This window comes from Pteropus vampyrus, unplaced genomic scaffold (assembly GCF_000151845.1).
Source record: "Pteropus vampyrus isolate Shadow unplaced genomic scaffold, Pvam_2.0 Scaffold18, whole genome shotgun sequence".
Taxonomy (NCBI): domain Eukaryota; kingdom Metazoa; phylum Chordata; class Mammalia; order Chiroptera; family Pteropodidae; genus Pteropus; species Pteropus vampyrus.
The window spans coordinates 2352637-2371026 of record NW_011888799.1 but is presented as its reverse complement, the minus strand read 5'-3'; the positions used below and the strand labels follow the sequence as shown (position 1 = coordinate 2371026).

General features: G+C 35.6%; 1 protein-coding gene across 1 annotated transcript in view; it reads right to left on the bottom strand.

The window, feature by feature from the left end:
• DNAH8 (dynein axonemal heavy chain 8) overlaps window positions 1–18390 on the bottom strand; it is a 339355-nt gene that overhangs the window by 163587 nt on the left and 157378 nt on the right. The window contains exons 41-47 of the mRNA XM_011354823.2: window positions 16384–16608; window positions 13523–13695; window positions 11944–12122; window positions 4467–4654; window positions 2090–2176; window positions 1888–1995; window positions 888–1022 (exon numbers count right to left, since the gene is read on the bottom strand). Coding sequence (XP_011353125.2) covers window positions 888–1022; window positions 1888–1995; window positions 2090–2176; window positions 4467–4654; window positions 11944–12122; window positions 13523–13695; window positions 16384–16608 — 1095 coding nt within the window. The remainder of the gene's footprint in view (window positions 1–887; window positions 1023–1887; window positions 1996–2089; window positions 2177–4466; window positions 4655–11943; window positions 12123–13522; window positions 13696–16383; window positions 16609–18390) is intronic.

Here is an 18390-nt window from a genome sequence, read left to right as displayed (position 1 = left end):
ATAGTAATGAACTACACAGATGTAAATTATTAGCTCTTATAATTAGAATGCAAATTTCCTAAGAATCATTTATTCCTCAACCTTGTTCTCCCAGGGCAGGGACACAATATGTAGGCTAGAAAGGCCCTACAATAAATACCACATGAACCTGTCCATCAGCTAATTCAGAACAACCTGGCTATCATCGTGACAAGGAGGAAAGCAGTGAAATAGCTATTATAATCTCCACAGCAAACTTTCAATGCATATCGGAAAACAGAAATAATGTTGATGTTTTGGGAGAGACATATAAGCTAATCATATAAAAACAAAACCAAAAGTTCTTGTGATTTCCTGTGAATCCAGATTATCATATTTACATTATGAATTGTTAACATTATGTATTACATTATGAACAATGGTAAAAGACCATTAATACGAAGCCCACTGATGAAGCCTGATTTACAGCACATAACTGACAAGAGGTTGAATTTCCAGCCCAAGTTGGTCATACAAGACTGTGGTTTTTCAGCCTTCTGGAAGCACAGTGGTTACTTCGCACACCCATTGTCCCAGCAATTATTAATGCTCACGCCTTAACGTGAGCCAACCCTCACCTGTCATCCAAGTAGAAAGAAAGCAGGGGAAAGGGAGGAGGTAGATTAGGGTAAAGGGGGTCAAATATACGGCAATGGAAGATTTGACTTTGAGTGGTGAACATACAATGCCATATACGGATGATGTATTATTGAATTGTACACTTGAAGCCTATATAATTTTATTAACCAATGCCACCCCCAATAAATTTAATAAAAATGAAATAAAATAAGGCACAGAAAAATTGTCAAATGAAATAAAGAAAAAAGAAAAAACCTTGAAAGAAAAGTGAATTCAGAGAAGAAAGGTACCAATTTAGAAAGGTTCATATCTCTTAGTCCTCTCATGACAGTGCTTAATTCACTGTCTTCTGGTCTGGCTCTTTTCTGAGATCCAAGTGTCCTCAACACAGATAAAATGTTTCTCAACCCAAAATCATAATGGACCTAAGATGGGAAAAGAGGGAAAAAAGATTATTTAATTGAAAAGCTCTAAATGTAGACCCACTATATACATATAAGTAGATCTTCTCGATACATATATACTGTAGTTTTGGAGGGGCTAAACTGCAAAGTTTTATTAGCTCAATTCTTCCACTTTTCCTTTGACTGAAAAATGATCATTCCATTGGAAAGATCAAGCTGTATGATACAGTGTTCACACTTTAAATATCTTTGAGAATAAGATGATCTGATACAGATTAAAATGTATAACCAACCGGTTTTATACTATGTGATTTCATTTACATGACATTCTTGAAATAAAATTATAGAAATGGAGAAAAGATTAATGGCTTCAAGGAGTTAGAGATTTGAGAGAGAAGTGGCTGTGGCTATAAAAGAGTGGCATGAGGGAACCTTGTGGTAATAAAACAGTTCCATATGTTGACTGTGGTGGTGGTTATACGAATCTACACATGTGACGCAATTGCACTGAAACACATGCATACACAAACACATACACATGAGTGCATGTATAGTTGGTGAAATCTTAAACTCTGTGAATTGTAGCAATATCAATTTCCTGGTTTTGTTATCGTACTATAGTTGTAAAACATCGACACTGCAGAAAGCAGAGGAAGAATACACGAGACCTCTGAACATTTCTTTGCAACTTCCTTTGAATCTATAATTATTCCAAAATGAAAGTTTTAAAAATACGTAACCAACAAGTCAAAGTTTTTATAAATACATTTTAGAAAAGAGTCAATGAGATTTTTTAAAGCTCGTTGATTAGCACTTATCAAGTTAAAATTGTAAAGTAAAAAAAACAAGTTCTCTGGCTAAGGGAAGAAAAAATACACAGAGTTACCTGCTTAGTAAGTTGCTCCTCACAGAGTTTATAAAGAACATAAAACTTTTGAGCCAAGATAACATTTTCAAGAAAACCACAGCTTGCAAGTTTAACTCGCATAATGATCTGAAAAATTAATATAGTGAGGTTTTTCAACAACTTTAGTAAACAACAAGTTAAGAACATAAATTATACTCAGCTTTAAAATCCCAATGCATACCTGTCTATCAGGAACCATCATAGCAACCGTTCTAAACTGAATTTTTAAGTTTTCTGGTAGTTCTTGGCGCCCAGCATATCCGGGGTTCTAAAAGTCAAAATTATTTAATTTCCAATTATTGATATAAATTTCATTTCATGAATATAAATACATTTCAAATTCCAAATTCAGATTCTAAGGTGTATTGGAAAAACATTAAATTCATAAAACCTCCCTCCTTTCTCAAAAATGTATATTGGACTATGCATATTTATTAAGGCCACATCACTCGCTTTTACACATTTCCATTTTCTTTAAACTAACAAAGACACAAACATACCACTTTGTGTAGCAAAAATTAAGCATCTGTTTATCTTTCGGTTAAGAAAATAGAAAAGAAAATAAAAAAAAGAAAACCGAATAAATACAGGGATAATTATGATCGAAGTGTTATTGAAAGAGAAAGTTAGTTTAGAATTTCACACTGATTAGTCTACTTAGGTAATTTTAATTTCCTCTCTTCAATTACTCTTTTCAATTAGAATTATAGAGTTCTTTGGCTGACATGTACCATTTAAAAACCTCATGGGTGTGAAAGGAAATAAAGACGGAAATGACGAGAAAAATGCTGGAAAGGACAAACATAGAGATGGAAAGGAAGCCAAGGCCTCAGAAAGTAGCTACAGGTTGAGAATGAGTCAGATCCAAAAGTCCAGAGAGTAAGGTTAAGGGTTCAAAAACAAGTAAAGGGAAGAGAGGTCACTCATTTTAGGGAAATACAATAAGAAGCTTTCAAACCTTGACCATTTACTGAGTACTGTCAATAGGCCAGATACCTTGCTAACTGCTGGGAATACAGAGATTGCTGGTTGCCTATCAATATTCCTTCTTTCCTTCTTCCTTAGCCAAAGAACCCCAGTTGCAAGCTGGGTACATCGCTATCCAGATTAAAAACTACATTTCTCAGCCTGCCTTGAAGCTGGTGTGATTAAATTCTACACCGTGAGATGCAAAGGGCACATTGTATGAAATACCCTGGTTTGTTTGAAGGCAGGTGATTCAATCAACTGACTGCAACGAAACAGAGATGCTACTGTCGCATCTTAGCTGATAAGATGACTCTGAAGCTGGAAACCATGATAGAGTAGAAACGCAGAAGAATTTAAAGAGAATAAAATTCTTATACATTAAGCCACTATTTTTTATGTCTCAATATTCACAGCCTAATCCATATCTAATTGATATTTCTAATATTATTCTTAATCCAGGGAGAATGTCAAACTTCTTTTAAATTCTTCTACACCACAGTTATCACACTGAGTAAATTTCTTCATCCCATTTTCTAAGTTATAACTGATCACGTCAGGATTATTATGTACCCCCAACTGTTTTACTAGATGTTTGCTTACAATAAAACTTATCAGAAATTTTCTGATTTTGCTTCCTAAGATTTATCCACTGGGACACGTAAAACTCTGAGTACTTGGTATTATCCTGAAACTTAGAGATTTAACTGAGAACATATAAAAATATTACATAAAACTGGTTCAAATTAACTTCACTTTTCCAATTCATAGAAATTCTTATTTACTCATGCTTTTCCCCCCCACCCCCATCTCAAAGCTCTACTCTCCATCACGTGGTACAAGTTTTTGGTATAGGGCCTTTTTGGAAATTTTAAATCATTTGCATCATTCCATCTTAAGTTTCAGAGAAAAATCAAATATAGAGGTTAAGTAGTCAAGGGTTGGTGTTAAACTGACAATAACATCTTTCTCTAACTGGCTGTGTGACTTGAGCAAGTTTTATAATCTCCCTGAGCCTCAGGTACTTCAGTTATAAAATATCCAAAATACAGTACAAGACTACATTTCCCTGGCCCCCTGCAAATTACTTTAACCAATAGTTGTGACTTGTGTCAGTTCTGAACAGAAATTCTAAGAGCTAGAACATAATTCTTCACGTTCCTTTTCCTTTGCTACAGCAACCAGCAATGACTAAGAGTACCTGAGTAAGGATATATAAAGTGGACCCTGCTCTCTCTACTCCTCCCCCATCGACCCACAGTGGTCATGTGACATGAGGGAGAAATAAATCTTTGAGGTTTTAAGAACTGGAAATTGTTACTATAGCTATCATGTCTGATACAATACATAAAACATTTAGCCCATCACCTTGTATATAATAAGTGCTCAATAAATAGTAGCTATTATCATTAACATATCATTATTTTATCTTATGACTAGGCTATTGTTTTTACTCAAAAAAATTAACATGATAAGAGAGAATAGCTCTTGACCTCTAGATAGTCAGTCATTCACCCTAATAGATACTTTCTTTTATTTAAGTCTAATAGCAATTAAACCAATCAAATTGCATTTAAAACCTATGTTCTCACCATTGTTAAGAAGATTCCAAATTCTGGATTTAAATCAACACAGTCACCATCAGAAAAAATGAACTGTTTTTTTCTCTCTTTTCTTGCTGTCAAAACAATATAAATTTGTTGGGCTGCCACTGACAAGACAGGCAATTCAATTCTGTTAAACTCATCAAAACAGCCCCAAGAACCTGACTGTGCAAGACCTGGTATGAAAAACAATTAATTTGAAAAGTTTTACTTCTTAACAGCAATCATTTCTCCAAAGTGCTCTCAAACAATTATATATTGAAATACAATTTATATCAAGTTTCATATCTGGCTGTTTTGAAAGACATATTTAATTCCAGTGGTATCAAGAAGTTTCATTATTTGTACATCATCACCAAGATTATGAAAAGAGTACACTGCCAAAATGAAAGTATAGATGTCATTACACCCAGGGATGCTGAAGAGTGATAAAATTTGATTCAGTCTGGAAATGCCACCTCCATTGGGGACAGGAGTAGAAGAAGCCATAATGTTTGGGGAAACTGACAAAATAAAGGATGTCTCATCTAGTCAGATCACTCTGTTCCTTTCTTGTTAAAATGAGAGAACTATCAGGAGGCTGGATAAGACAGAGATTGGCCAAAGCGTTTTTATTTATTTCTTACAAAACCTAGCACAAGGAAAGACCTGGATATTGTGAACATAGCTCCTGTCTAATCTCTAAGGATGAAAACCTTCATTATCTTTAGCTGCACAAAATGCTCTTCTTTCTTTTATTATTGCCATCTCCTTCTCCAGTTTTTCTTCTCTCTCCTTTGGGAATTCTATTTTATACAGATGTTGGAACTTAGATATCTATCCTCATGCCCCTTAAGTTTTTCTATCAAATTTTCCATTTCTTTTTGTAATGTATTCTCTTGGCTAGATATTCTATTTCAAGATTTTTTTTAATTTACATTTTCAATTTCCAAGTACTTCATAGCAGCCTGTTTTTCTTTAATTGGTCATATGGGATAAATTCTTGAAATTCTTATTAATTTTATTTACTTTGAGTTTTCTTCTGTTTCCTGTATTAATCGGTTTAGTGGTCAGTAGGTCTCTTTGCTGTTTGAGGTGCCTCCTTAATTCCATCAGATATTTTATGAGACTTTGTTATGTCTGTATATATGTGTTATTACTTATCCTGAATGTAAATTCCTGTTTGCAGTATGGATGGGCTAGCATATCTGACCTGGAGCATTGCTAGTCTCTCTGGCACAAGCTCCACTCCACATTCCCACCCTGGCCCCAGGTTTAATCCCTGTCAGGACTTCCACTTCAGAGAGCTGTGCGATGACTTTTATATGGAGGAAGACACTGAAGACAGCCACCTCTTTTTCTTTTTCTCTACCTTCTGTTATAATTTTGGCATTGTGGGGTTTACCTTGCATTCTAGTCTGCTTTTCTCTACCATCCCCAATCCTCAGGCAGGGAGTGATCTACAGAAGAGCCCTTCTCTTTGTTTAGAAAATGATCCTTGGGGTTCAAAAATGTTTTAACAGAATCATAAAGAATACTATAATGAATACCGATGTACTCACCTATCAAATCTTAACAATTTGCTTCAGATTTCATTCTAAAGAATAAAATATTATAACTCCAGTTCAAGGCTAGGTATGTCCTTCTTGGATCCACAATACCTCTTCCAGACGTTAACCTCTATCCTGAATTTGATGCCAATGGTTCCTAAGTATGATTTTAAACTACTGCTCTTATGTGTTCATGAGCTCTACTTATTTATTCTGCTTGTTCAAAATTTATATGCATGTTTCTATTTATCTACATCTATCTAGTTATCTATAAAATACTGTATATACCCTCCTGAAATTTGAATGACTTGCTCAATATTATTTTTCTGAGATTTATCTATGCAGATACATGTAGATATAATTCACTATTTTAAAATACTGTGCTGCATGGTATTCCATTGCATAAATATGCCAGTTTAAAAATTCCTTCCACTCTCAATGGATGTTTGAGTTGTTATTAATAATTTGCTATAACAATGTAACGGTCTTGCTTATGTCTTCTTGTTATCTGTGAAGAGTGGAAATGCTGGGTCAAAGAGTATGTGCGCCTTCACATTCACCATCTGTTGTCAAACTGTTCTCTGAAGCAGCTCTACCAATTTACATACACGTAAGAATTATTAAGAGTTACAATTTCTACACATCCTTACCAACAGTGGTTTTTGTCAGACTTATCCATTTTTGCCAATCTGGCTGGCATGAGACTGGTATCTCATTATTGTTTTGTTTTGTGTTTGTTACTGATTTAAAGAAAATCTTTTTTTAATGCTGGATATTAATATTTTGTCAGCTATACATGTTACAATATCTTCTCCTAGTCTGTAGCTTATGTTTCGTTCTTTCTTAAATGGAAAAATATCATATAAAGACTGTGTAATTATATATACACATATAAAACCATCAGTCAGGTAATTAAAAGTAAGAGTTGGGTATGCAATCTCATGATATCTATGACAGGGACATATCCCATTTAAAGGAAGGGCTGGATGAATAAAGTCATGATATTTAATAGAGGGAAGCCCCAGTGAACTTCTTCCCAACTACGCCCCCTTCCTTCCCTCCCAGAGGGAGAGACTGCTAGTCTGAACATTGTGATAATATCCTCTTGCTTTTTTAAAATTTTTTTTACTAATTACATATACATATCTAAATAACATATTTTTTCATTTTATCTATTTTTGAATTTTAAATAAATTCAATCATACTATATGCATTTTTATGAGACTTGCTTCTTTCCCTCTAAATGGTTTTTGTGAGACTGCTCTATGTCAGTGCATTGTGTTGTAGTTACTCATTTTTACCACTATATAGCATTGTTATACAGAATTTCAGATATATTGAAGTCTTCTTTATGCATGATACATTCACAATTTACATATTTTTGTATCCAGTCCACCATAGGGGGACACTCTAGTTGTTTTCAGTTGTTTGCTGGTATAGGCAATGCTGCCATGAACATTTACACACATACTCCCAATGCTTAGGTGCAGTTATCTGAATGTATACCAGGAGGTAGGATAGCTGAGAAAACATGTGTATGCTTTTTTTTCCAAACAAGTTTTACATTCCTACCAGTAGTGGGTGATTATTTCTGCTGCTCTACACCTTGCCAATGGTCAAAACTGTCACATAAATTTTTCGTTAATCTGGTGTGTAAAAAATGTAATCTTTCTGTAATATGCAATTCTTTGCTGGTCATTTGGTTTTCTTCATTTATGCAATGCCTGTTCAAGACCTTTTCTCATTTTTCTATTGAGTTTTCTTTTTCTCATTGGTTCATAGGCATTATTCACATATTTGGGATACTAATCTTTTGTAAGTAATATATGTTGGGAATGCCATTTGCAAATTTCTGGCATGACTTTTCTCTCTTTTTGGTATCCATTGATAGTACCTAAGTTTTTAACTTAGGGTAGGCAATGTATCAATCTTTTCTTTATGGTTTGTGATTTTTGTATTAAAAATCCCTTTCTATTCCAAAAACAAAGATATTTTCCTTTATTACCTTCTAAAAGCCATGTAGTTTTGCCTACCACATTTAGGCATTTAATTCCCAGAACTGATTTTTGTATCTGGTTTAGGCATCCAATTTTCATATACGTAGGGAGGCAATTTCCCTTGTTAAATATTAATCAACTGTTTTCCCAGAACAACTTATTACAAAGTCTATCTCCTCATCACTGATTGACAATATCACCTTTGCCATATGCCAAGTGTCCTTGGCCTAGTTCTGCATTCTCTATCATGTTCCACTGACCTATTTATCAATCCCTGCACCAATACCACACTCTTGAATTACATTCTAAATTATATCTTTCTGAAATGTTCATTTTCTAATTTTTTTTTGTGGTTTACCAAAATAAAACTTATTTTATATATGGATATATTCTAGGAAACTTGCTAAATTCTATTTTTCTCTAAATTTCTTTGAATTTTCTTTACACTCTATCCTATCATTTGAAAATAATGAAATTTTGTATTTCTTTCTCTCCAGTCTGTATTTTTGTTGTTGCTGCTGTTCTTTTATGCCCTGGGTAGGACCTGAAGTACACTGATGAATAGAACTAATAATGGAAAACCTTGTCTTATACCTCATTTCAAAAAAGAATGCTTTCAAATCTCCAGTCTGTATTTTTGTTGTTGCTGCTGTTCTTTTATGCCCTGGGTAGGACCTGAAGTACACTGATGAATAGAAGAAATAATAATGGAAATCCTTGTCTTATACCTCATTTCAAAGAGAATGCTTTCAAATTTTCAATATGATAATGTGGACATCCTTTATCAAGTGAGCTATGTAGATGTATATCTGGGAGAAGAATCTAAGAACAGCAAGAGTAAGGGATCTGAGGAGGGAATGTGCTTCGAATGTTTGAGAAATACCAGAAAGGTCAATATAGCTACAGGAGAGAGAATGAGGAGAGGGGAGAGTATTAGGAGATGAGATCAGAAGGTCAGAACAATACAATGGGGCAGGGGAGGAGCAGGTGTGATTGTGTAAGACAATATGGAACCACTGTAAGGATTTCAGCTTTTAAACTCTGAGTGAAGCCACTAGACAGCTTTCAATAGAAGAGTGTCATGATGTGACTTATATGCAGAATTGCTGTGGTGCTGTTTTGAGACTAGAATGGAGGGGACAAGAGTAAACATAGGAAGACCAATTAGGAGGTTTATTGGAATAGTACACATGAGAGATGATGATTGGCTTAAACCAGGATGACAGCAAGCAATGGATATCAGAGGTGATCAGAATTGGGATGTATTTTGAAGATAGAGCTAATAGTGTTTTCTGACAGTTTGGATGTGAGTATGAGAGAAACAGAGAATAGAGGATAAGTCAAATATTTTTGTTTGAGTATATGGAACAATGGAGTAGCTATGTAGAGTGATGGGGATCCAGAATCCTGGAAGAAGAGGGCCATCTCTAGAACCTGACCACACTTGCATCCTGATCTTGGACCTCCAGCCTCCAGAACTAAATGTTTGCTGACTCTTGCATTGAAGAATGGTCTTACTGAGTATCTACTGTCCTTGTTTAAAAATCTAGCACTGAGGGAATTCTGGGAAACATGGAGGAGAGACAGATGTCTTCAGATCTCACCCCTTGAAACAACAATAAGCTAAACATCTAAAACTGAACAAAAAACACCCAAACTGCACACCAGCACATCTGAGCATGGGATCTGCGTATAAGAACTACCATAGGTCAGAACTTCGGGTATCAGGCGGTGGACTGGGAGAAATAAAGAAGCTGCTTTCCATAAACTCCAGAGCTCCTTGCAGGAGGAGGGGGAGGGGTGAAAGTGCAGCAACTTCCCTGAACAGCCCTGCATGGAAGTGCTGTGACTTCTACGCAGCCAGCAGCAGGGCCCAGTCATCAGGGCAGAATGAGAATGCAGAGAAACAACAGTTGATTTTTACCAGCCCTCGGCTGCAAAATCAAGGCTGAGCCTTAGGCCCCAACTCCCAACCCAGAGGGCCCCTCCCCCCATACACTCTGAGACCGATCACCACAGAGCCCCAGGGGAATCTGAGCAAACGCTACCAAAACTGTTGCTAACTCTGACAGGGACTGAAACTGAGAGTAGCAAGTGTGATTAAATATCTACAAGAAAATACAAAAGACATTATTTAGACTTTATATAAAGCAGGGATCCAAGAGGCTAAGACACCACCTACTGGAAACCAAAAGAAAAGCACCTTCTTTGCAGCACGCTAAAGACACCTTTATATAATAAATCTTCTTTCTGGAAAAACAACAGAATACACTTCCATTAATGAGGAGAAATAGTCCATTAAACACCATAAACAACCAAGGTGACAAGGTATCACAGAAAGAAAGAGAAAAAACTCCAGAAAATAAGCTAACAGACATAGAAATATGCAACTTAAATGACTGAGAATTCAGGATGGTACTTCTGAAAAAACTCATTGAGATCCGAAATGAGTCATATCAATAATTTTAGGAATTGAAAAAACAACTAGATGAGCAGAGCAAGGAGATTGAAACCTTAAAGAAGAAGAGAATATATGTTCTGGAGATAAAACACGCACAACTGCAGTAGTTGAAAAATGAAACAGCAAACTTGGGAAACAGAGCCAACCAAATGGAGGAAAGGATCAGTGATATCGAAGACAAAAATAAATAATCTAGCACTGAGGGAATTCTGGGAAACATAGAAATAAATCAGAAGGAAGAAGAGAGAAACCGAAGACTGAAAAATAATGAAAGAGAAATACAAGAACTAGCTGATACCATCAGGAGAGGAAACGATAAGAATAATGAGCATTAGCGAAGGCAAGGAAAAGGAGCAGGGATTAGAAAGCATTTTCAGACAAATAGTGGACAAGAATTTCCCAAATCTAAGGAATGAGCTGGAGCTTGGAATTCAAGAAGTCAACAGAACACTCAATTATCTCAACTCAAAAAGGCCTTCACCAAGACACATTGTATTAAAGTTATCAAAAATCAAGAACGAAGATAGAATTCTCAGGGCAGCCAGGGAAAAGAAGACTGTAACCTATAAAGGAAAACCCATTAGATTATCATCGGACTTCTCAGCACAGACCTTACAAGCCAGAAAGGAATAGAATCAAATATTTAAACTATTAAGTGAAAGGAAATACCAACCTAGAATAATGTATCCAGCTAAGCTCTCCTGTAGAAATGAAGGAGAAATTATAGTGATGGGGAAGGCTGAGGACAGAGTAAATATGAGGAAGGGAGATCAGGTGTTTGGACCAATTAGATGTTTGAGTGGAGATGTCAAGTAGTAGATATCAGTTGTATGTATGAACTTGGAATTTCAAGAAGTCCAAGCTAGAGATAGAAATTTGATCATATATATAATATTTAAAGTTTGGGTCTGCATGAGATCACTGAGAGAATGCATGTGAATCAAAAAGAGAGAAACACCAAAGATTGAGTTCTAAGACTGACGTGTTCTCTAATCTTTTCTTCTTCGTCTATCTGAAACCATCTCCTGCCTATCTTTCAGAATTTTCTCAACATTTCCCATCTGCTTAGAGCCCTCCTTCTTATTTTCCAGTAAAGTTCTCCTCACACTCACCATGCTTTAAAAAAAATTTTTCATTTCAGTGGGATTTAATGCAGAAAGGGAAGTCATATGTGTCATTGGTTTGTTATCTTTATCTTATCTCCTCTACCAGTGTTTCAGGCAATAATAAATTGATTCCATTTTCATAATCCAATGCACATTCAACTCATGGACTATATCAGCAATAGTATTGAACCATATGAAATTGATAATATCCAGCCATTTTTGACCAAGGAAAATGGCATTATCATATGCATCAACTTATACTAATTTTGATTACGTGGAAAAATATCACTTTAGATTTATATCAGAAAATAACATCTAAGTACAATAAAAATAAGTTCGCCAAAAATAAATTTAACAGCTTTTGACACTTGCCTTTAAAAATCCTTCCTAGACCTCTGAAATCCATTTGATCTGAGCAGTTAAACACGACCACATATTTTCCCAAACATCTTCCCATGTCTTTTGTGGTTTCTGTTTTGCCAGTGCCTGCAGGTCCTGCTGGAGCACCTCCCATGTTCATTCCCAAAGCCTGTGCTAAAGTGATATAGCATCTGCAAATGTTAATCAGATAAAACTTTGTGAATATGAGATAACATGCTACAAGCAGAAGTCCAACGTGATTGGAATGGGCCTGTTTATTTTAGAATTTGAGCAACCCACTTGAAAGAAATAGGGAACCAAACAAAGCTGGAGTACTTGACATTCATTAGAAGTAATACAGTAATTGCAAAAATTACTTGAAACAAACTTCTAAACTCCACAATCCTGACTTAAAACTTTATGCCTTCTTTACAATGTAGTCAAGATAAATCCTAAGACAGAGAACCAATTAAGCAGTGGTGTGCTGGAAGATTTTTAACAACTGGCTCTCCAGGAAAAAAATCTAATTTTCATATTTGCTGATTTCTGTGGTATAAATACTTCCACCATGGCTGATGACAAGCTACCAATGTAATATCACAAAACTGGGAAAAGATGCATGTATCTGGCTCTCAAAAGCTGCTACAAGCCAATTCCAGCACATCATTGCAAAAAAATTGTTTTACTCTGACATGCTTCACTCATTTAGGTAAGTATAAAAAATAATCTAATGAATCTCCTTGTATCTGATTCAGCTTCAGTTATATTTGTTTCATATCTAACTAAAGTTATATTTGTTATATTTGTTTCATATCTAACTTAGTAAAGCTTCACGAGACATGAAGCTTTATATGTAAACATCAATAGAAGAGAAAACATATTGACAAATGTATGCTGCAATGGCACTGGGCATATAAAGAGAGATTGAATAAATCAAGAGAAAAATGAAGATGAAATTTGACTGTATTATAATTTTACGTGGAGGCAGCCCTACTTAAAGTAATGACAGAATTGTTCTATGACCCAATTTAAGTCAATTCTACAAACATATATTGAGTGTCTTCTATATACAGCATACTGAAACTGAGTGTTGTGGGATATGTAAAAATGAGAAAGCTCAGTTCTTGTTGAGTGTCATATACTGGAAAGAAACTATGAGGGCATCTGCCATTAACTGATTATTCAGGCCAAGAAACTTCACTTTAGGTATCAGTTTCTACATTTGAAAAACCAAGAGACTAAGACAATCTCCAAGGTTCCTTTCTTCTTTGCAATGCTAATGACATTTCTTTATGGTTCTAGAGATTTTTTTTTTCCATCTTGCAATCTAAAATTTATTACTAAATTACTCATAGTCAACATTCGAACTTGATTTCATTCTTTTACCTTTTTCTACATCATAAAAAAAATTAATGTACATGTATGTTTAAATAACAACTATGGTTATTTCACTATTGGACTGACTTTGATGAGCTAGCATAGACCTAACACAACAACAGCAATAAGCTTTCGGTAATATTTCAGATGCAATTTTAAAATAATTTGAAGCACATTAATTACAAAATGGAAAAACGAAAACCAAGTTTCCTACCTGTCTGTTAATGGAGTAATAACAAGACGATCAGTGCATCCCAGAAATTCATTTTGGTAAACAAAATCAACATCTGTAATAGACACCACAGTTTGATCCAAATCTTCTTTAAAATAAAATCTACTTTGTTTTAGCCATTCAAAATCAGTAACTGATTTGATATGCATTTTTACCTTAAGAACATGAAACACAAGGAGATCACATACTGAATTGCAATAGCATAAAACATAAGCATATGGGCAGTTTTTATTCACCCATTCATGAACTGATTCTCATTCATTTGACATATGTTTATTAAGTCCTTCCTAAGGCCTGACGCTGATAAGTAAACAAAGATAGACATAGTTTCTGCCTTCTGGAGCTGACAAGAAAGGACAAAAGATAAACAGATAAACAACTAATAGCCATAAAGTATAAAAAAATGCATGATTCATAAAAATATGTAGCAAGAGGACCTAATCTAGTTAGTATAGGGCTTCCAAGCAGGGTACTCAAAAAACAAAACATCTAAATTAACACTTGGATAAATAGTAGGAATTTACCAGAGAAATAAATCAAAGGGAGTGATGGAGGTATGGGAGGGCAAAATGTTCTAGGCAAAGGCATGTTCATGGGTGGCATGTTCAAGAAACTGAAAAAGTTCACTACAGCCGAGGCATCCAGGATTCTGAAGAAAAAGTAAGAACTGAGGCTTCACAGGGCCTGGGAAAGGGCTTGGGCTTGTTCTCATAGCAAATGGGAAGCCTGAAGGGATTAAACAAGGAGATGTAAGGTCAATTATGCACACATGCCTGCTTCATCAGCACTATGGCTAAACCAATCAACCTGCCCGCATTGGTGTATGCCTATGGGGCAAGTAGTACTGGGCTCCCACCACCATGGATGCAAGAGATAGAAACCAGGTAAGCACATTTAGGAACGATGTCCCACCATGACCACATCTCGAGGTGCTTCATGACTCCTTTGGCATACATGGAGAAACCTCATTCCTGCCCACTCAAGAGAATCAACATACGAAAGTGGCAAATGTTCACCTCCACTGCTCCTTAAACCAGTGACTCACTTCCAGGTCATTCAGGTGACACGAAAAAATGGACCTCTGGCAACTGTACAATGTTCAGATCTAATTAAGTCACTGTGCTATTTACAATCTTGTTTTTTGTTGTTTTCGTTTCATAGTTTATGACCTGGCCTCCCTTCCTGTTGAGAATTCTGGCTTCCCTCCTAAAGCAATTTGTATTCACCATCTTAAAAGAGCTACTTTCAGGTAATATAATTTGCTCTCTAACATAGGACCCACAACCATGGAAATGCAGTCAGCTAGCTACTTTCAACAATCCATTAAGATGGTAAGGAGGAGATGAGAGGGGATGAAGAAAGAACAGCAAATATTTATCGAGTTCTTACTGAATTAAGAACTGTTCTAAGGATTATACATAGAAAAATAAAATGCAAATATGCTGGCTGTGAAATCTCATTCTAGTTGGGATGCAAACTGACCGTGAGTTCAATAGTGATTAAGACAAAAAGAAAACACTTTCATAGTTTTAATCATGTATAGGCTTTTTAGTCCATTCTGTATGTAAAGTAAAGCTTTGCTCAGCACTTAAAAGAAATTTCTTCCATGAGACTTGAGCTTTAAGAGTCAGTGAGAGATGTACAGACAACAGCCTCAATAGTATGCTCTTAACAGATGTAGTAATAGACTCCATTGAAGTTTCTTGAGGTGGACTTCAATGAAAGCCAAAGTATAAAGGTAATTGGAATTCAGTGAAAGCAACTCTGTAGAAGGCCAAAGAAATATGGTCTAAGTATGCAGCTTTCTGATGATTAGCTTGCTTGATCCATAACTCCAGAGACAAATCCTAGAACAGTGTTTCTCAAACTTTAATATGCATATAAATCACTTGGAAATCTTGTTGAAATGCAGATTCTGATGGGAAAGGGGAGGTGCTAGTAGTGAAAGAGGTTGGAGATTCTGCTTTTCTAACAAGCTCCCAGGAAATGCTAGGGCATCTGGTTGGCACACAATACTTTGAGAAGCGAGGATCTAGATTCTGGTAGAATAATAGATTGCGTGTCCTTCGGTCTTCAATAAATATAATTTATCTAATCAGAGCTTTTGATTAAAGCAGGTAGCCTGTGATCATATTCTCTAAACAGAGCCCGAAGTTGCATGAATTATATGGCTCTGATGAAGGAAAGAGATGCCTTTAAAACTCATTAAATCAAATAAAACAATGGCAGTTAAAGACAAAGACAGTCAAACAGTGGTGTATCAAAACTGCCTGGGGCCCTTATCCTCTAATAGATAACTACTGCTTTAGAAGAAGTTGGTCTTGCTCATAGCCACTGGTTAGTAAAGTTCTATTTCCAGTGGGAATTCAAATACTCCTCCTCTTATTCCTACCCTACAAAACTGTGCCCAAATCAAGCCCACGATGCCCTGTTGTACACTATCAGTTGGACAAATAGCCAGGAGGACTCTCTGAAGCTTGATTCTATTTGACCTGGACTTCTTTCCCAACCCGCCCCCCATCATAACTCATGACCAATCTCACCTAAATTATACCATGTCCCCGTTATTCGGTTTAATGGGACAATTATTTCACATCATATCAGCTGCGTCCAGACTTTCAGAATCCCCAATGTGAATGTACACATATGGTTGTTTAAACCACTAAATATAGATATTTGCAGACATGGTGCATATGGAGGCAATTGTGGAAAAGGATCAGGTAGATAAAAAATTCACATAAGTTAGTTAATATGTGTAATACTTAGTTGTTTATTATTAAGAACACTAAATTGTTAACTAGTACACTAAATTACTTTAAATTAAGCAAAAAGAGATACTTTACCAAGTCATCAAAAATATCTCTCTGATGCACATGGATGGTAATTAGAGTTTCAAATTTCACTCTTTCGAACTTGCTTAGGTCATGTGTTGTCTGACTAATTAAAGTATTTAGAATATCCAAAAATTTCTGGTTGGTCACTTGCATGATTTTCCTGTCATCTTTTGCATTATTCAAAGCTTCTTCTGAATCATGTGTCCACAACATCTGAATTCCCAGAAGCCCAACCTACAAATCCAGCAGACAAATATGCCAAATATTTAAAACAGATCCTGCAATAAAATCTGGTGGTCAAACTAAAAAAGGGACATGCATTTCTCCACTCCCAAAAGTAGTTTTCCAAAGGTCTCTTCACAACTTTTGTTTTCTTCACAACTTTTAAAAAAGATATGCTGCCTATCTCCTTTCTTGATCTCTGCTCTCTAATATCCATATCTTTATCTACATCTACTTCTCTGTCTATATATCTATCTAAGGGCAGAGACACAGAAAGTAAGGAGAGAAGCTTGTCCCTTGTCTCCTGATGAAGGCATAGAGAAATTGTGAGTGAATGTCGCCTTACCTACAAATTCTGCCCCAAGGGAGTGAAAGTGATCAGAATATGCCCCACCCTCACCTCCTCCCCACAGCAGTTGTCCCTTTGGGAGCTTTTGTTCGTCTGCAGAGTTAAGAAACAGATTCAAAATCATTTGGACCGAGAAGGAACCCCATATTTGGCAGAGGACTGAAAGCAGAGTGGCATGTGGATACTACTTGGCATGGCATTCGATGTGGGTAAAGCAAGGGGTTAAAAAGTAAACCCTTTCCTAATCCCTGTCTCGCAGGAACTTCTGTTTTTCCTGCTAGAGCAGTAGCCAATCCTGGGGTCTGCAGGTGAAGATAAATGAAAGCACCTGGCTGAGCTGAGCAACGGGATACAGGGGAAATTGCCGGTGTCAGGAAGCTTCCAAAAGCCAGCCAATGCTGACCCTGATGGCAGCAGAAGAAAGCACAAGATAGGAAAAGCAAAGAGAAACAACACAGAAACAGGAGTGTGAGGTTGTCTGATTTAAAGACAAACAGACCCACAGGCCCTGAAAAATCACTGCATAGTGGTATATTCTAAAAACTAACCTTTGAAATAACTCACCAAGAAAAGTTTAAATTATGTTTTTTACTTGTGTAAGAAGGCAGGGGACTTAATGGTGGAAACTACAGAGGATGGCTTATTAAAATAAAAAAACAAAATAAGAATGCTCATTTTCATCAATATTATTTGATGCCTGAAATAAGCACATTAAAAAATACTGGAAGGGAATACACTAAAATATTTACAGTGATCATTTCCAAGTAGTAGAAATATGGGAAGTTTTTACTTTCACTTTTATATACTTCAAATTTTTCCAATTTTTTGCAACAAGGATCCATTACATGCATAATCTTAAAAATGTGTTTAGAAGAAAGCAGAGACAAAATGTAAGATAATTTTAAAGAAAAACTTAAATTAACATTGTCATGGGCAAATTTCAGCCATTTGGAAAAAAATGCTTTAAAGAATAAAGGATACATATATATTCATTCAATATATATATTGAACGTATACTCATTCATTTTGTTACTCCTTAAAGCAATTTTTCCAAATAAATTTGCCCACTAGAATGTTAAGATTTTTATTTAAAATTATTTCAAATTTTATCTCTTTATTTGATTATATGTATATGTATGCATGCTAAACAAAATCCTGAAAGACAGTCCATTTTCCTGCTATATCTTGTTCAACTTCACCATTGCTTTGAAGCTGCTCCTCAACTTTTCCACCTTTAATGCTAACTCTTCTTTCTAAACTAGACCGAGCCTCTCCTTCAGAACCTGCAGGGTGATCAAGCTTTCCCAGGAAAGGAAAGATATGTTGATTGAATCTAAGGAGTTATTTTCTCGGCTTACCAAATAAAGTATTTTATAAAGATTTATCACAAAGGTAACAATGCTAATAAAAATATCAAAGCTTACCAAGGATCTTACACAATATTT